Source organism: Nyctibius grandis, chromosome 3 (assembly GCF_013368605.1).
Source record: "Nyctibius grandis isolate bNycGra1 chromosome 3, bNycGra1.pri, whole genome shotgun sequence".
Taxonomy (NCBI): Eukaryota; Metazoa; Chordata; class Aves; order Nyctibiiformes; family Nyctibiidae; genus Nyctibius; species Nyctibius grandis.
This window is the reverse complement of record NC_090660.1, coordinates 96035791-96056397: the sequence shown is the minus strand read 5'-3', so window position 1 is coordinate 96056397 and position 20607 is coordinate 96035791. Positions and strand designations below refer to the sequence as shown.

General features: G+C 37.3%; 1 protein-coding gene across 1 annotated transcript in view; it reads right to left on the bottom strand.

Annotated features, from left to right (window-relative positions):
* Positions 1-20607, bottom strand: part of UBR5 (ubiquitin protein ligase E3 component n-recognin 5) — a 95234-nt gene that overhangs the window by 62337 nt on the left and 12290 nt on the right. The window contains exons 2-8 of the mRNA XM_068395692.1: positions 14516-14560; positions 13927-14008; positions 13669-13745; positions 12763-12882; positions 9446-9635; positions 7068-7227; positions 208-357 (exon numbers count right to left, since the gene is read on the bottom strand). Coding sequence (XP_068251793.1) covers positions 208-357; positions 7068-7227; positions 9446-9635; positions 12763-12882; positions 13669-13745; positions 13927-14008; positions 14516-14560 — 824 coding nt within the window. The remainder of the gene's footprint in view (positions 1-207; positions 358-7067; positions 7228-9445; positions 9636-12762; positions 12883-13668; positions 13746-13926; positions 14009-14515; positions 14561-20607) is intronic.

Genomic DNA, 20607 nt, shown 5'->3' with positions numbered 1-20607 from the left:
CCAAGGTTCTTGCAGAACTTACCTGCTAATATTCAGAATTCATTAATAATTTTGATAATGAGTAACAGTCTATATGTCTACTCTATATTTGACAACATATCACAGTCTACTTTCACTTTAAATCAGAATCTAAACCACCAGTGTGTACTATCACTAGCTTTTTCCACAGCAAACTACTTATTACAAAGAAAAAAGGTGCAAAATTACCTCTGGATGAGCCTAGCCTGGAAAGTGATGAGCGCCGAAAGGATGGATAACCAAAGTAACTAATATCTTCTGAAAACATAGCATCAGCATCAATAATGACACTTGGGTGAGCAGAATGTATGTCAGCATCCAGAAGAGACATAAGATCCTCTATAAGAGGAGACAAGGGTCTTAAGTGAATAATCAGCTACTTAAAACATCAGCTAGAGAGACCATCAACTAAACAAACATATAAAAAAAAAAAAAATCCTATCTATTAATTGAATTTCTGCTCTTCAGATTCACCAGTGCAAACTCATGTGCCTCCTATGCAACCACATTTACAATCAAGCTTGGCGGACTAGTGAACAAAACCAGTTTCCCTACAAGAACTCCTCTGTCACTTATCTAACCACATGTCCCAAACAAGACTTGCCCAAAACACATTTTTCTGTAACCCAGAAATTCAAACTTTAGCCTATCACTTGAAAGAACAAAGCGCTAGGATAAGATAGAGACATATACATACATGTGCACTCACACTCATGCACATAATGCAGAACTCCAAAGATGACCTAGAATTAAGGGAGGACAGAATTGATGGTGAAAGCTGGCCTTCACCAGGCCACGTCTTTGATGTCAAAGACCATACGTTCCTCCATGGAACATTTCTTTCAGGGAATGACGCACTTGTTTAATTCACAGGCTAGTAGCTTGCAGCACTCAGTACAAAGCTTTAAATGGTAGCTACATGAAGAACAACAACAGTTATCTGGAAAAAGCACCATTTTTTAATACCATGCAGTTAAAAAACAAAACCAACCAAAAACAAAAATATGAACTTAAATACTGTGACTGCCCTAGCTTCTATGTTAAAAGAAGTTGAGTTACTCTAAGTACTGATCATCGTTAAAGCATAAAACAATTTCCTTCCATTTACTAAACCATAGCTACTATCCACACACAAAAGAGGCTACTGAAAATTCATGTAATTTATTGAAGTCCAGCTATATGGACTCCCAAGACAACTAAACCTGACTACCATTTTGCTGCTATAGAAAGGACAGTCCTACTTCCCTCCTTCAGCCCCGTGGCAGGTGCTTCCTTGGGGCAAGGTAGGATTTCTAAATCTACAACTACTGCATTCATCTGACTTGAAACAATACTTCAGAGGGTATAGAAGTAAGGTGGGAAGCAATCTTCAGACTGACCTCACAGGATAGTGAAACAGAGCCCCAAAGGTGGTGCCTCACTACATGCAGCAAAGCTGAACGGACCCTTCTGCTGCAAAGGACACAGTTCTGCCCCATCCCAGACTTTCAAGCAAATCTGACTTAAAAAAAAATCAGGCTCCCCAAACTAGGTTTCAGCTAACTCATGCAGGCACACAAACCTCACCACCATGCAAGGGCATGGCAGGATAGCTCCTTCTGGCAGCAGGTCAACCTCATCCACTTAAACCACTTGTGAAGCTAGCATGAGGCTATACACAGAGTCCCTTCAGGAAACACAGAAGGAGCACGTACAATTTCAACACATCCAGTTCTCAGCCTCTACCTCATCGTAAGCATAAGACACAACAGTGGCTAGAAATAAGGTCTGAAGTTAAATAAAAGCATTCTTAACAGTAGGGACTGATTAATATGGGTCTTTTTCTCAGGGTCTTGAATGAAAGGAAGGGGAACACTAAGGAGAGGGTATCCAAAAACTGAAAAGGAGCCAGAAGTCCACACTTATAGCCAGTACTAATTCACTTAAATGTTCCACTTACTGATATTGAAAGTGTTAGAGACTTTCACATCCCCTGTACATGAGAATATTTATCCTTAAATTTCTAAACTCCCATCTCCAGGAAATGTAACACATACCAACCACAAGCAGCTGTCCCCAGAAAAATACCGCTGTAATTAGCGCTGTGGATTTCAAAGCAAGACAGACCTACATGAATACTTTTTCCATTAAACAAGTAATCCACTCAAATGCAGTCGGTGCTTCTAAAAGCACACCATTTGGGACTCAGTGGTTCATGCAGTACGTTTTAGGAAGTCATCCTTGACAGACTGCATGGAAATCCTAGTAAAAAAATTCAGATTTGGAAAACAGGCTCTGTCCTACTAAAACACCTCAGTTCCCTCAGAGTGGCCTTATCCGGCCTGCTACTTTATAGACTTTCCACTGGCTTTCTGCAATGATAAAGCAGCAGTACACCTCACCTTAAGAGTGTCAACTTGTAAGTACCAGACTTTAAAAGCTGGAAACACAGCTGAAACTGCTGTACCTCCAAAAATTCACATGCTGCTCCTCTTCCCTTCTCCCACCCCCAACACAACCATCTATTCCTAGGTAAGCTCCAACCTCTCCACAGTCTAGCAACTCGTTCCCATTTTTTTGATCACTATCCTGCCAAAAATTGCAAAAAACCTTTGATCTCTTTTTAGGAAAAGGATTGGCCAGTACAGAAAGAACTCTCCAGCCTCATTCAAAACAGACAATATGGTTGTTTTTTTTTAAAGGTAAGCTAAGCGAGAAATCCTCTTGACGGAAAATACACGCTAATTTGTGAAACACACACCCCAATACCTTCCACCATGTTAGGCATCTTGAGTTTAGCTGTGTTTCCAAAAAGAAAAGTAAAACTTCAAGCCATCGGATTTAAGAACCAAAACTATATGGGTTTTGGCTAAGTGTGCATTAAGACAAGTGAGGAAATGAAGCCTTTTCTTACCCTTTTATTTCAGCTTCAAATTAGATTTTATTTTTCTTCCAATATTTCTGTAAGAGATCCTCCTCCTTCCATTTTCTATACCAGCAAACAAAGGTGCTAAAACTAGTAGGGACAGGAGCCAAATCCACTCCCCTTCAAACATCACTAGGATTTTTTTAGTGCTGTGAAAACACAGATACTGCAAGTCTACATCCAGTTTAAGAATCCAAGGGAAAAAACATTCTCTACGACTATTTTCCTGCTCTTTAGAAAAATCCCATGGGATGTTATGATTCATCTCTTGTGCCGTGTTAGACCAGAATCAGATCGCACCCTTCACATTTAGAATGATAATTCTGATCAACCTATTTAGGTAAGAAAGTACCTATGATTCACTAGTAAAAACAATTGAAAATTGGAAGGAAAAGGACACCCAGGGCAGAGGAAAAACAAAAACAAACAACTCAATAAAACCCCCAAGTTTCAGTATGCACATAAGCAGCAATTCAAGTTCCATAGCATTATTGCTGGATTCATCAACTGAAGGCATTGCCTAGATCGATTCCGATCTCAACTTGAGCTCACATTAAACCTTTTCCCTTAATGAGGCAATCATAAGTTCTCTCCCCTCTTCTCAGCTGCGTATTTTTATGAAATATTCAATAATTCAATGTCTTCAGTATCTCCTCCTCTTTCAAGTTTGGATTAAATTGGCAAAACTGTGACAGTGAAGGGAGAGAAACATGTATTTGGGTTTCCTAGGAAACCAGACTCAAACAAAACTCCAGAACTCATTTCATTATATTTATTAAAAACATTACTCAACTTGAAGTTCATCTTAAAAAAAAAACAACACACAACCAAAAAAACCCAAAAGAAAGCCAAATCACATCAACAAAACCACAAAAAAACCATACACCTAATTGTTTTCCCCCAAGGCAAGCCACTGAACTGATCCTATGCTACGCTCCAGTTTGCATTTCCCCTCACTGCAAGCCAATACAGTAAGTACTGCTGCAACACCAGCCTGTCCCTCTTCTCTCCTTTAAAAAAAAAAAATGGATTTTTAAACAAGCTCATCTCAGTTCCAAAATCCAAAGTAGTCTGTGTGTTGCCAAACCTGTTTCACAAGTCCCACTAGTGAGAACCCACTATATCATGCTGAAGTTACTGATCAAACATGCACACATCTGAACTATATAAACAACAAAATATTTTAACTTCTACAGAACCTCTACAGACGGATTAACAGAACATAAAGCCCAGAAGTCTCTAATACAACTTGATATGAGCTGCAAAGTTAATCTAGACACCTTCAAGTCTTTTCTATGCTAAATGATCTTCTTCTATGTAGTTTTTACCTCAATTATTTTCCTTATGTACTTGTTATGTATCAAATGAACCCACATTCCTCCATCATAAAACAAAAGAAACAGGACTAGATTAGAGAAGTCAAAATCAAAGTACATAAGGATCCAAAAATAAATATCTAAGAGACATTTATTGAAGGCAATCTGTGCAGAAAAGTAAAGTTCTGCTCTTCACTTAAGACATTTTGAAGAATTCTGGAAGAACTGAGACAGGTTTTTTGTTACCTTAAAAAAAAATATCAGATGTATAACCTTTAGAATATTGGAATAACTAGAATTATCACAACTGATATATTGATGAAATAATTATAGATTAAATAAGAATTCATTAATTTCACAGTGGTTGGAAAGTATCTTAGCTTTTTTTTTTAATTTTTATTTTTAAATTCAAGTGTAAATTACTCTTAGTGTTTTAAAAAAAGCTTCTCTGTCTTTGAAGGCTTAGAGGAGTAACCCCTAAATTTACAAGTCACAAAGCACCACACATGCAGAATAGAGAAAGTAAAAATTAGCATATGCTTTTAATCAAAATGCAAGAGCCTCAAAAGCCCTGAGGCAAAAGCAGTCTTGTCATTTGCTTTTTTTGTGCTTGGAAGGAAGAAAATCAAAAAGCTTTAAAGCATAATTTGACATAATTTAAAAAAAGAAAAAAAAAAGTAGTTCTTTATCTTTCAGAATCATTTACAAAAATCTGACTAAGAATTGAATACATATGGCATTTATCAGTTATCTACAGTTTTCATTTATGAACTCTGATGTTATAGTTCCAAAAGAGCATCCAGAGGCAAGATGACAACTGAAAGCAAGGACTGCAAAGTTTCTAGAGCAAAAGACTTAAAAAAAGGTTCTATGCCGTTCTCAAGGACAGAACGCTGGTATTTTTCCAGGGAGCTCTAGGCAAGTTTCTCTGGCCATCAGGTTTTCATGAAAACTAGCCTGCATGGTTAAGTGACACAAACAAGGACTGGTAATTTGTTAAATGTACCAATAGTAGAGTCATAACAGTACTGATTAGTGTTCAGCTAGACTTTTCCTACTGTTTTGATCACATTCAGATATCAAATTAATTAATTTCTGTACAACAAACTTATTTTTGCCAATAGAACTGAAATAACTTAAGACAGTCAGAGAAGGCATAGCATGTTCTACAAATTGCGAATTACATCTTTGAAGACTGGGGTTAAGACATATCAAGTTTTATTTCAACTGTCATTTTCATGTCTTTTCCCACAAGAACTGGGGAAGAGTTAGCCCAGTTTCTCTGCAGGGTAAAAGAAAAAAGGGGAAAAAAATACTAATATCAGGAGGTTGCAATCCCTTATAGGAAAGATTAATCTAAACAGAGGAGAAGCTTTAAAAATTAAGCCAAGGACAAAATTGTTTTCTGGATAGCTAGTGAGGACAGTGAAACTCTGCATACTAATTTAACCTATCTCACATACAAAAGACTCAGACTGTAGCACAGGAACCCTCAAATAAAAGTTACCAGTCATAGGTTGTCAGACAGTCCCTATTAACTGATCCCTATGATCTTAAGGGGTATTAAGAGAACAGTTAATGCTATAGAAAGCTGGTTAGTATGGTTAAAAGGAACTTCTACTGTAAATGATTACTAATGGTGATTTATCTTCTAAAGGCCAGTTCTGGAGGAATGCATTTGGATATACTTAGAGTAAGAACTCCTGCTTTGAATAGCTGGAAAGATTGAGGAGAATTTTCTTCCTCCAGTGCATCTGTTTAATGCTATTAAGCTGATCACTAAAATCAAGACTCAAATTAAAGATTTTTCACCCCTTTCACCAGAGGATTCTTGATTCTACAGCAAAATAAAGAAGCTTGACAGATGCAACTAAAACTAGAAGAGACAAAATGAAATACAAAGCCTTTGCTGCAGAACAAAAAAAAAAACACCTTTGTCCAATCACATGATTGACAAGATAAAGATGGAGGAAGCCCATGAACCTTCCTGGTGAACCAGATGAGCAGAAAAAAACCCATTTATTAGAAAAATACCAAAACATCATTTTGACACACAGAACAAAAAGTTAAAATGTAGTCAGAGTTTAGATGTGCTCTTTTCATGCAGTGCACCTAACACAAACATTAGATTTGGCTGCTATGTTTTCAAATATGTTCACTCAGCAAGAAAAGATTAAATTATTTACCCAATGCAAAAGAAAAAGTCTTTTATAAAAAGCAATTGTATGGGACAGACAATATTTAAAAAACAGCTGGACTTCAATTACAGTATTTTACTGGTATAGCCAGAACGCTACAGCATTTATGAGGGTAACTTGAGATGAAGAATAAACTCTCAAGCTAACCGTAACAACTGTAAGCTGTTTTGCCCTCACTTGAGGCATTTTGATTAAAAAAAAAAGCTGTATAATTTTTGCTCTAAAAACTGCTGTACCTTAAGAATATATGTTAGTAGTAAAAAACATGCAAATTGCTAGGAGGTTTTAGAATTAGCTTTTATGAGCAAGCCACACAGCAGTCCCAGCATCTCGTTAAGCAGCAAAGTACAGATGTTAAGTAATGCTGATGTTACAAAGCCTGGGATCCTAAAAAAAACCAACTTCCATGGCACCCACAAACAGGGTCAACAGTTATTCTTCAATGCCTAACCTAATCTCTCAAGACATCCCAGTGCATCGTTTGTTTTGTGCATCTTTAGAATTTGCTCCTATAAGCAAGAACTGTCTTCGCTGCATGCCTTGCACAGCATGTAGCACGCTGTCAGTGCTTAAATACAGAAAAATAAGAACACATTGGCATTTTCTTATCAAAAGTTGCAGGATACAAACCTCCAGGAAGATATGATTCACTTGCTGTGTCATCCCCATCATCTCCATCTTCATCATCACGACTCAACAAATTATTTACAGCAAGGTTTACGTCAAGATTTGTTCGCTGGAGTTCCCGAATAATAATACTTCTGGACTTTCCTTGTAAAACAACTTGTGCCTGTAAGAGCAGAGTATAATAGATTACTGGTCATTCTCAGCTCACCAACCACCATTCCTAAGAAAAGAATGCTTAATTCTAGAAGTAGTCTAATAAAAACCAAAAGTCAATCACAGTACATACAGACAAAGGCTCACATAGATTTTTCACAGTATCTTGTACTAGATATCCAAGCGCAAGTTAGGCCACTGAATCCCAACCTTGGTGACATATTTCCTAATGGTCTACCTTAGAACCTACTTCTTAAAATGCTTAATGCTGTACTTAAAGGATAAGCAAAATCTGTTTTTGAGAATGTTCTGTATGTTTCTATAAAAGCGTTTAAACTTACTACCATCAACAGAGCTTTGCAATCAACTGTTGTTCCAAAACTACACCTTAATCCCTGTCTTTTTGACACCGGTTTCTCTTTCCACTGCCCTTCAATATGTAACCACCTTACTACTTCTGGTTTTCCTCATCATTCTGTTTCTAAAGGCTTCAGCAGTTTCTGCAACATTTAGATTTTTATTAGCAAAGTGCAAAAGTAAAAAAAACCTTCCAAACGTTAAACAGATGCAATGAATTTACAAAAAAACAGAAGCATTCTGGTCTATTCCACCAACCCTAGGACTCAGGGCATTTTGTTTTTGCAGACAGACTACCCTCTACTAAATGCCAGAGAAGATGACAGAGTTCTGGAAGATCACAAACTGTGTGAAGAAGGTAAGAAACCAGTACTGAATGTTTCTGTAACACAATGAGAATGAGGCACCAAATAAAATGGTCTGTTGACAAGCAAAAAAAAAAAAAAAAAAAAAAAAAAAAAAAAAAGAAAGGGACATTTTAACAGCACACAAAAGTAAACTTTTTGTCATAACATTCTATGCCAGAAGTTTACAGATTTTCGAGACACAGCAGAATCTATGTTATATAGACCAGCTGTGAAGATCTTTCCCATTGGTCTGCTTTAGAGTTACCCCAAAAATGTTTTAGACATATTCTGTTTTAAAGGTAGACAAAGTATGCTATTTTCAAAAAAAAAAAAAAGGAAGCAAAAAATCACAGCAAGGGAAGCAAAGTTACGACTTCACCAACAAACCATATATATTACATTACAGAATGGAACTGTCTGGACCAAGGGATATTAGTCTGGTTTTCTACTTCACATAAGGTATCAAGGATGTCAGTAAAACTCTCAAACAAACCTGGAGGTGAACAATAAGTCAAAAAAACCCACCACCCCACAGCTGAAAGAGGCCGCTGGAGGTCATCTACCCAAACCACCTCCGGAAAGCAGGGCTCCCTTCACAGTTACCAACACCTCCAGTATCTTGCCTCTGTGAAGGCAGAAGTTCCCAGCTTTTACTGGGTTTTGAATTCAAAAAGGAACTAGAAGCCAGCCTGTCACTGATGGCTCTGTAGATACCTCGCCCGCTAGCTCCTGTTTTGTGCCAGTCGTGCTATAGGCCATTTAAAGCATGCAAGCAGATTATCTTTGGCCTAGCAACTAACAACTGTATTCCAAATGCAGAACAGCAACTTGTTCTGAACTAAGAATTAAAATGCATTAACTAGTCACATACTTTGAATGCACTATGTTCTTTAAACATGAAGAAAAACATTGTTGTAACAAACTCCAATTAATCACACAATGTGAAGTCCATTACCTTATTCAGGCTTTAGTGCATTAAGAGGTAAAAGCAGAGCAATTTATACCCAACATTCATCAGTTACATTTATAAAAAATTAAGCAGAGGTGTCCACAAAGAAAAATTATTAGTATGTCAAAGAGATTAAATATGTTTAATGTCTTTCATTTAAATCTAAAATTGATCATTCCTTTTATCAAACAAGAAAAAAGGAGTCAACCTGCCCCTGCCTTAAAGTTAAGTTTCTTGAAGGACTATATTAGCTACGTGCTTGATACAATTCTCAAATGTTTGATTTTCTCACGACATCTTCCATCTGCAAATGAACAATGTATGACATTCCTCATCTAGATTAAATACATACCTTGTCTTCATGGAAGTTTGTGAAATGAAAATTCTAGAATGCAAAAAAAGTCTACCACTCACACTACGCATTTAAGATTAAAAGCAATTCATCTAGAGAAAGTAAATCTCTTCAATTATATGCCATTACTCCTTGGAGATAATGCACTACTATTACAACACATTCCTGTTCACATGAGGAGCTCTCCAAGTTTTCGGCAACAAGGTGTTTCTAGCTCACATACCTGTGAAATGAGTTCCTCTGGAATGACTGATGCTGGAATCACTGGCTGTGGTTGACTCCCCAGCAGTCCAGATCCTCTATCACGTCCTGTGCGTATAACTCTGGTCTGCCTTCGAGAATCTCGGGCTCCAGCAGATGATCTACCAGAAGATCCTCCTCCACTTCCACCAACCCCTGAACTCCAGCGACTTCTAGAAGATTTAGATTATAATTTTTTTGTATATAACAGCATACTTTGGGGACTACTTCAAGAAGTAATTCTTTAGTTTTATTAATAACTTGTAGAGAGTCTCTGAAAAATACTGCAAATTGACCTCATAGACAAACACTATGAAAGTACTTTCAAAACTAGTAAGAACAAGAGCACCAGGCAATTGGTAAAGTTCTGAATTACGAAGAAGAAATATAAAACAGTACTCCAACTGGAAGTTGCACTCTTTCCTACTCATGTAGTTGTATGGATGTATACATACATAAATACCTGCACGCACCAATTCCCAGAGTTTCTAAAAGCAACAGTATCAGCCACGTAACATCTAACACTCAGCCATTAACTTCCTACCATAAAAGCACACATGCAGCAGCTTCACAGTCCGTGGACTCTGTTTGACAGAAGGTCACTATACTCAGATGGGTCTTCTAAAATTTCTGAGACTTGATTTACATTAAGAAATTGCTTAAGATTACACTGGAAAAATCACGTAATCTTTAGTGCAAAACAAATCTTACACTAGATAGTTCTCTGATCCTTACGGATGGTTTTAGAGAGATGACTCTACTCTGGATCTATTCTTATAGGAGAAATCAACATCAACTGTATACATTGCAAAAATATGCCTGAACTGACTGAACAGCTTTTCCATTTCTATGAGTCAGTACCAAAACAAGGGAGTAAAAAGGCAGTGATTTGTAGAAATAGACTACTCACTATCATTACAGCTTTCCACTCATCTTAAAACCATAAAACTGCATCAGCTGAATCTGTTCTGGACCTAAGACTAGATACTCTCCTTGTCACGAAAGGCTAAAAGACTGTAGTTTGTTCTTCAAGGTTAACTAAAATTTGTTATACAAATCTACCTGAAAGGATATTGGATATGGTATTATTGCTATTTAATAATAGTATCAGCAGAACTTTCCTTCTCTCAACCACCCCAATCTTCAATCTCCTTTCAAGAAAAACATTCAAAATAAGACAAGAAAAAAAAAAGATGTTTTCCCTGAAACAGTATCTAATAAATTCACATTAAAGTATACCATCTGTAGCTATAAAAGCTGATTAAGTAAGAATACTTGTCGTACATTTTATGGCTTAAGTTGATTATTAACATCCTTCTCTTTTTTTGTTGCTTTTTTTTTTTTTCCTCCTGACAAGACCATGCAATCACAGAATAATTCAAGTATCTGCCTAAGATGAGGCCCTGTCACAGACATATCTACATTTTCCGTATTCTAGACAGTGACCACAAAGACAATGACAAGACAAAAAGCAATGCAATGAAGGTTTTAGCAAACGTCTTTGTCTCATGAGTTAGAAAAAGAGCTCACAAAAACGATACTACTGAAAATGGAAAAAAAAAACCACCAAACAAACAAACCACAAAACAAAGCAAAACAAACTCAAACCAAAGAAGAATGTGACATTCTAAATAAAATGAGCCAGTTAATCTGTTTCTAAAGGTGGGACGGGGGCTGAAGGGAACAAAAGGGGGCTGAGGGGAAGCCAAACTCTTCCTACACAAAAATTCTCAATTCAACTCTCAGCCGGGAAGATGTGGGTTTAAAGAAAAGGTTACATATTAGATTTTAATACTTATTATAAATGCATTTTCTGCTTTAAGTTACAAACTATCAATGACAGACTTAAGACATCTAACAGTTAAAACCATTTATATTCATATAATAATTCAAATATTCCAAGTGTGTCCTAACTTGGTCCTCTTATGGAGAAAAAAAATCGTAAATACACTGCTATTTCTATTAAAGCTGTCTAAACCTAGAATAAATACTGATATAGACTGGAAATCTTCCTGCTCATTTCTGCTCACCGACTAGTTTTCCACATCTCTCCACTGCCCGCTAGCATGCTAGCAATTTTCTATATCCAGTGATCTATATTCTAAGGGCACCACAGTTTGAATGTTTTTAGACTCAGTTTATTAAGATAAGTATTCCCATCATTTAATAGAGCAGTTATAGTGTATACTGCCACTCTACTAGTTCAGTGACTTTCAACTACCTAGTTCTGAACCATGCAAGGGAAGAAATTAGGAACTCTTCAGGGTTGGTCTCCTAAGCACATAGCTTCAAACAATTTTAACCAGTTACGCTCAGGTAAAAATAACAAGGAAAAACAAGTCTTATACTTGCCACAGTAAGTTTTTAAACATGACACTACCAGTTTGCTTTTGAAGTTTAACACATGGATTTTAGGTTTAGATGCACAAAGGCGTCACAAAAAGTTTGGGGGGGCAGGGGGGTAAGGGAGTGAGTTCTCTTTCATGCAACTAAGCCCCAGATTAAATTAGCTTATTTGGTAACATAAACAACACATTTCATGGAAAAAATAATTCACATGCAGAAACTACAGTTCGTAAATGCAATTCTCCTTACTACGGTTAGTAACCTTAGGAAGCAGCATTGTTCAACATGTCTTACAAAAGCATGTAACGAAGATTTCACTGCGATTATGTAATGAAGATTAATTTACATTGCTATATAAAGGGACACCATCAATTTTAAAGCTAATGATAAAAAAATTGAATCTGTACAGTACACTTAGTATATAGTAGAATTTTAACGGTTCTGAGCGACAACCTTTTCCAAATGTTCCCTTCCTATATCAAGACTATGTATAAGACTACAACTAACAAAGCACAACCCATTACTTGGGGCAAGGGATAGAAAGGCACAATAAAACTGAGCACACAAAGGTCTGTAAACATAGATAATGAAGATTCTTCCTCCAAAAATGCACTCACTTTATGCTGCTATCCTATGAGGGCTTAAATTGATAGTGTCCCTCTAAAAAACTGCTTTTCAAAATCAAGGAACTAAAAAACGTTCAAGACAACACAGCCAAAACCAAGTTATTCTTCACACATACATGAAGAACGCTCTGTATCCTAGGTACTGAAGGGTCACTTGCATATCTGTTATTTTAACCAAGTCAATAAAGTTTTTTTATTATACCCTACCTACACAACTGCTGTAATTACACATTCCCTTATACATACTGCATACAATTTATATATGTGTATACACATATACTCAAATATGGAACAAACAGATTGCAGCCTCAATCCTATCAAAACTTACCCAAGGGTGTTGCCTGCCAGTCTGCCCAGAGTTTCAGAACCAGACAGAAACCATGGGGAGTCACTAGTCCTGCCTGGCCTGGATGTCCTTCCTGCCCCTGAGCCACTGCTCAACTTTGAACTGTAAGTAAAAGATGGTAAATCAGTCACAAAACAATCCCAAATGGGTTAAGAACAAAACCTGGAATCCCAGGTCTAAATTCTCAGGGACTTAGTCTGGTAACATACCAGCTTAAGCAACACCCTTGGGGAATATTCCAAACTAATCTAACTGTATATTAATAGGTACACTGGGAAAAGAAAGTGGAAAGCATGCCTAACAGATCTTATGTACATTGGCAATCCATAATAGCACAGTTGCAAATACATATTAGGCTAATTAGTGATTTGAGTTAGCCACTGCACTACATTTTCAGTTAGCGTATGTGTACAAATTGTAGTCACCAGGTGTTCTATCCATAAACCTGAGTCTGAGTATGCTACTTCAATATTAAGAAGTAGTTTACATTCAAATATGAACCATTAAATAGTCCTACTAAGGGGGACTTACCTGGGTTGAAGACAACAGGTCCAGAAAGTAAGCCTCTCCAGACAGGACCACTTTCAGAGTGGATTCTACATGAGGCTTAACAATTTAACAAAGTTCCTTTCATAAACATTATTTTTGGTGGGGTTTGTTTCTTGAAGTTAAAGAGATACTGTCTCACTTCTTTTATAATCACATCTACTATTTATTCCTACACCAGTTTATCAAGCTAGACTGTTTGGCTGCATCACTATAACCATTATGTATCTACTCAAAGTACTCATTCCAACACAAGCAAAAGCAAAAACAAAACCAAAAAAGCAGCCAAGCTGCTTATCCAGTTCAAAAGAATGATTTAATATGAAGAAAAGTGTTTCTTACCCATCATTATTATCAGGTTTACCCAATTCCAATCTGTCTGGCTGAACTGAAAAACCAATCCTGCAGACTCTACCATCCTATATTTAAAACAAGAAAACGAAGTGTCCAAAACTGAAATGTAAGGCAAGTTACAGAAAAAAAATACAAACAAAACCAGGTCTTCAGTTACTGAAGAATGTTGATCAATTTGATGTTAGAAGAATTAGTTTTAACTGTATTGTTTCAAGTTCGTTATCTGAGTAGATTTAAGTAATTTACCTCAAGAAGAAATGCAGCATGATTTGGTCCCACCACACACTGTTTAATAGTGGCCTGTTCCAATACATTCAAAGGGGGGTGGCTGAAAACAAAAAGTGAGTATGTATAACATTTTTAAACTTTTATTAAAGTCTGAAAAAAATAAAAACCAAGTGACATATGGAAGGAACAATGTGCAGTGACAGTTACCAATATAAAAACATTCAAGAATGACTAAACATGTGCATTAGTTGAAGCAACCATGATGTATTTTTGGTCATTAAGCACAGAAAATGCAGAACAAAACCTTAAAAGGTGATAAAGTTTTCATCTGATTTGGTCTGCAATAAACGATAGGGGTTATACTTCAATTTAAGGAGTCATTTCATAAGGAGGGTATTTAATAATACGTTTTATCTTTATATACTGAAAACCTAACATTTTCTTCCTAATATAAGAACTGTCTTATCTGAAGCATTTCTGAACTTCAGTATTTGTACTATTGAGCCTTTCTAAGGCTATTACCTACAGTACAATCTTTTGCTTCTTGTTGCTGTTAGAGAAATTGTACTTTCCTAAATGATTTACAGCAGCATGTGATATGCCTTACCTGTTTAAATTATATTTGTTCAGCTTCTCTGAAACTTCCCTTAATCTGAAACAAAAAGAAACAAAGCTGTTGCTTGAAAGACATCCTCCGCTACACAACATCCACTTAAGCAGCACATTTACGACATTATGGAGACAACTTACCACCACATTTAATGAAGCTTGATGTAAATACTACTTGGTGTTGGGAGTCTGTATAAGAACTGGATGGTGTCCAGCTTTTTGCTTTAGAGTTTTACCCTTCCACCTACTATCTTGCCATAAAACCCATGTTTTGCAAGTCACTATCAAAAAGCACTACTCCTGCCTTGCTACCACCATTTACAACTTTACACAGCAAATCAGCAGATGAAGCAATGAGCATTAACCGTAGCTATACTTGTGTTTCCTCGTATAAACCTGAATACAGTATCCCAGAGCAGAGAGGATTATCATTTTCTAGGAAATCCAAATATGTGGCACGTCAGAGCCAAAAATATGACAGTCAGTTCCCCAAAATAGAAAAGACAGCACAAAAGCCAGCATCAAAAGGGACGAACAACAAACTTTGACTAGTAGATGAAAAAATCCAGAGAAAATTCGCTATCATATAGGTTATGTAAAACACCACCTTTACTAAAAGGGAAAGAATGTTTCCAAAAGTACTTCCATCTTGCTTTCATGGCACCTCACCAAACAGAAGATCAGAACCCAAAAAAGGGCCAACCCACAGACCACTCCTGCTTAGATGGTATGGTGTCCAAAAGTAGAAACCAAGACAGTAATTTCTAAGGTAATTTCTAATCCACTTAGAAAAGATCCTCTCTGGGCAGCAAAGATACTCCCATAATATCAGGTAGGCATTTCAGGGCTCCTTTCTTCCCAAAGATGACAAGCAATCTGAAAAAGCCCCTAAAGAGCTTCCAATTTTAGTTAGAATATTTGCATTATATTAAGACATAAAACCAAGATGAATCCTGTAAAAATAATGCAAGGCCTTCCTAATTAAGAAAAGAAATCCCAACTTTGGTATCACGTTCATCCTAGCATTCCACAAATCTCCTCCTTAATCGACAACATCTTTCTAAACCTAACAAAAAGACATGCACACCAGCACTGTCTTCCTCTGTCTGAATCCATGCCTTTAAACCCCTTCTTTTTACTTGCTTCACTTCAGTTTCTACACATAGACTGCTATGGACAACAGACTTCAGTTACTTGCAAACCCTGACCATGAGAAAGAATACAGATTAGAGGTCCAAATAACGTTATCAACAGTGTTTAAGTCTAAAGTGCTTGTCCTGAGAGAAAAAAAAGAAAAAAAAAGATATATGTCTGTTTGAGAAACAAGATAATTTATACTGGTGGAAATAACTTTCAAGCACGAGAAGAAAGGACCACAGTGAAAGGGCAGCAGGAAGGAAGTGAACGTGCTCAGAATCACCTTTTGCTATCCAAGCCAAGCTGCTGGTTTGTACATAGGCAATTTCACACTCCCAACTTCCAGCCACAACTACTTCATACAGGCCAAGAGCACAGACACAGATACGGTGAGATTCTGTGGAGCCAACCCACAACAGGAAAAGAGAGAACACAAACTTCACATGCAATCTGCGTGAAAGGTACCCCACAAGAGTGACCTATTGTGGGAGAATGTGGAATGAACCCCAAAGATGAATGGCATACACTCCACAGCTCACCGTACGGTTTTAGAAAGCAAGGAGGGATCTGCTGCATAATATATGACAAGTTAAACATCCCTGAAGTTTCATGTCTTAAGTGTGTTGCCTAACAGTTTTCCACAGGAATCCTGAGCAGTTTTCCATTAACATTTCTCCTCTTGGCAAGCATGAGTAATAATTATAGAATAGAAAAACCCACCTTTAAGTTCATTGCACTGCCTATATGAAAAGCTGACGGCAAATAAAGTAGCACTTTACTCGAGATGATTACTAGACTAGTCTATGAGCAACATTTCAAGCTTCCTTATCTGAGCTTTACATCACAAAACCTGAGCCCTACCAAAGAAACAGAAATTTTTCAATTTGTAAAAAATCATCATAATCCTTTTTGACTTGTTAAAAAAAATAATGAAGTGATGGGGAAGAAATATGCACAGAAAGCTAAGAGTTGCATACTCAGTGAATTTATTAGTAATACCAATCTCAAGAGAGCAGGTCTATCTGCAGCAAGCATAGGTCAAAAGAGATCTAATGTTAACGAACAGAGGCTGCTGTCAACATTTAAGGGGTGGATGGAGCAGAGAAGGATATAAGTGACAATGCTGAAAGTACTAAACTCTCCTACAGAAAGAAAGAAAAAAAAAAAGTAAAAACTATCTCACCCCTCAACCATCTCATATACAACTGCTACCATAGCAAAATTACCAAGTACTGCCTAATAAGCTTAGCGATCTGTGAGGACTTGAATTTACCGCAGACCACCACCCCATGAAAAAGGAGTAGTTCCCCAGTGACATGACCCTGCTGGGTTGCTGGTTTCACCCCCACTCGTCCCCCTTCCTTGTCCTGCTACCAGCATTCACCTGAACGCCAGTTACAAAACTAAACCAGCAGAAAAACAAGAGTAAAGCAGAAAAAGATGTGTTTGTATATTCTGTATGAGGAATATGTTTGTGCAAATAAAAACTAAACAACTTCACAAAAACATTTCCTTCAGCAATCTAAGCCTTTCTACTTGCACAGCTGCATGGTATTGTACTACCAACCCTCTGAAGGAAAAATATAAAGTGCATATTTAAGATCAGGTTAATTTTAACAATACAATTCAATAATTTCAACTGATGGTGCACCAGAGGTAGAGGTACAGGCAGAGATGATTTAATCAATTCTCACATTAAGGAAGGCCAACGCTTTCACTGAGACCTTTCTGCGGTAAAACGAATCTCCAATATGAATGCCTGGACAGGCTAAGCTTTGAAAAATTCTCATTAAAGGCAATTAAACTATTTCAAAGGACAAAGTTGGAAGCAACATGTATTTTGCTCACAAAATTATTTTTGGGGAAATGCACTAGCTAGCCACACTTTTAGACAAAAAGTTTAGTGATGATGGCTTCTGTGTTAAGACATTCATTAAATATCCCTACAAAAATTCATCCAAGAACAGTTGTGAGGAAAACAAAGTCAGTTCATTCAAGCTAAGTAGGCACTGCTTTGATTTTAACTTTTGCAGCTACAACTTCTAGCCTCTCCAAACTGATCAGAACAGAAGGGAACTACGCTCACACTGAGCAACCAAAGAGGCTCCAGTTTAGGACTACAGGAGCTCAGACTTCACAAGTGACGCTTCTATTCATCACAAGATATTCCTTCTCTCGAAGTACATTTCTACTTCCAGAGAAGGTTATCTGAGGACCCATCCTTCCACCACACCTTGCTTTCTAAAACCAATCTAAGCTCAAAAATGCAAGAGAGCTACACAGAAACCCCATTTCAAAATACTAAGTATTTTACAGAAATACTGAACTTCAGTACATTTTAAAGTAACTTTACACTGTTTAAACAAGTGCTTAAATCCACATAAGCAAAATTCCGGTTTACAGTTTGTGCTTTTACCCAATTTGTAAGAATAGAAATCTGTTTTAATGTAGGCAGGCCATCCCGAGAACCATGCTTTTTTTAAAGACACTATATACTTCTATAACACATGTTCACCATGCCCAGTTCCCTGAGCAGTCAGTCAGCAGCAGCCCTACCTTGCCAGTAGGTATCCTTCTCAAGTATTTCCATCATGCCAGCAACAGTTCACAGACCAACAAACAAACCATAAGACATAAGCAGAACTTTCTTACTGCTACAGGGTTTTAGAATAGTTCAATGAATGTATGCTCATTCTTCTCCCCATGCGTTAGGAAACTAAACAGTTACAAAAATAAAGAAAAAAAAAACACCTACATCATCTACACTCAGTGAACATCTGCAAGACCTTCTCAAACAGGCAAGTAACATGAAAAGCACAGTGAATAGGAATCTCATGTAGCAAGATTTACATAATTTTCCCCTCAAAAACATACTTGATGTTTAACAGAAACAGTATTTACAGGTGCTAATATCTAATCTGACATTTTGCAGCTTTGGTCAGAAACAGTACATCTAGCACATTTATTTATAAGTAATAAAACAAATTCTGCCATCTCAGAGATTAATTTCTGTAATGATATAAAGACAGCTATTTTTCATTTTTTTCTGCAACTTTAGACTAAATTTTTAAATGTCAGCTAGGTCTTTAAAGAACACAGTAAAAATCACTTAAGTGAAGCAATCCAAAGGATTCAACCACAGAGACGTAAAATAAAATTACTTTCTATGACTTTCAAAATGTTCACGTTGCATGTCTTCAGAAAGAAGGAAGTCTTTCTGTACCCTGCAAGTAACACTACAGAGTCCCAGACACAATATTCAGAAGATTCTCTTGGATTTTTCCTGAAGTTGCTCCTTTATAGCCTTAAAAAGTTATTTGTACACTTCAAAGTTAAAATATCAGGCAGGGGCCCCACCACAAGAGCTTTCCTCACTTCAGCACCGCATGGTGATGATAAGAGTTACAGAGGAGGAAAAGGAAATGTACATTTAAAAAAAACCAGCTTGATGAACAACTTCGAGTAGGAAAACTAAAAATAAAACCAATTTTTTTCTAAGTGATCAGGCCTCTCTAAGTTAACTTCATATGTCAATTAAGTCTGCAAGCCAACAAACTTTGGAGATTTTCACACCAGAGCAGAAAGAAGTATACAAGAATGGATATAATGCTTTTCCACGGGAAGGCTAACAATAAGCAGATATCCAAGAGGGAAAAAAAACCCAACTCATTCACTGGAAAACAATATTGAGTAACATACCTATCAACACTTAAAAAGTAAATACAACCTTCATCTCCATCCCTCAGCTGAGACCCTCCAGAACACAGCGAGCCAGATATGTGGCCCCCTAACAGGTACTAGCTCAGCAGAGCTGCACAGCCTCCAGATCAAAGCCCTCTCATGCTTGCCTGTCTTGAATCACACGGAAACAAACTGCTGTGTCTATCAGTGCCACGAAAACAGAGTCTCAGAAATGCAGAAAATGGACACCAATGAGAAGCTTAAGCATGCATGTTATCTTTGTTTCCTGATCCCAGGATGTCTTGGAGACTGGACACTGTCAATGTAAAGTCACATCCAGCTATCTTCCATTCCACAGCACAGCATACAAAAGGATCCTGCCCCTGATCGCCAGTTCAAACCTTAGAAAGCAGTTTCCAAAGAGGAAGCCTTACACAGTTGCTGTACCAGACACCTTTTCACCTTTTCCCTCATCAAAAACATTAAGAAATAAAGGTGAAAAACCTCTTCTCCATCAACTGTCGGGGGGGGGGGGGGATGTGGAGGGGAGAGGGAGAGAAGAATATTAAAGTGTGCTCTAAGTATTAAGTCATTCTGGGTAGTAAGGGGTGGGAGGGCATCCACAAAAAAAAATGCTTAAGTACCACACAAAGGCAGGCAATAAAATTACCTGTACTAAATATAAAGTAATGCACATTAAAAAAAAAAAAAAAAATCCCAAGTGTCAGTACAAAATGACAGCCTCCAAGATAACCAATATCACTCAGCAGTGTGGTGGGATGACATGTTTAGACTATAATACACAGCACACTGCAACAAACAAGATGGCAAAGAAAGTCTCTACTCCACTCGGTCAGTAATCAGGTGCACCATGGCTTACACTGCGTCCTCTCCCCATTCCAAGCAATATAAACCAGGATTATTCGGTTATTACATACTAAGCCAACACCTACTGCGCAGGAAATCCCTGAGCTGCAAACTGTTAGAAGCTGGAAAAGCATCACTGTATGTTTGCCCTGTTCTAATCCTCTTCTCCTGTCATCTAGCACTGGTCACTGCCACAAACAGGAAGAACACAAGATGGATCTCTTGTCTGACTGTAACAGCGACTCTTAACGTTTCATGGTATCAACCAGCATAGGTTTACAGAATATGGCTCCCAAACTTTATTTTCTATTTTGCAAGGCTGTCAGTTTGGTTGATAAACGGTAGTTCTGACTGTTTAATAGGCCTCTCCGGAACAACAGTAACACACTGTGCTGAATCAGTAAG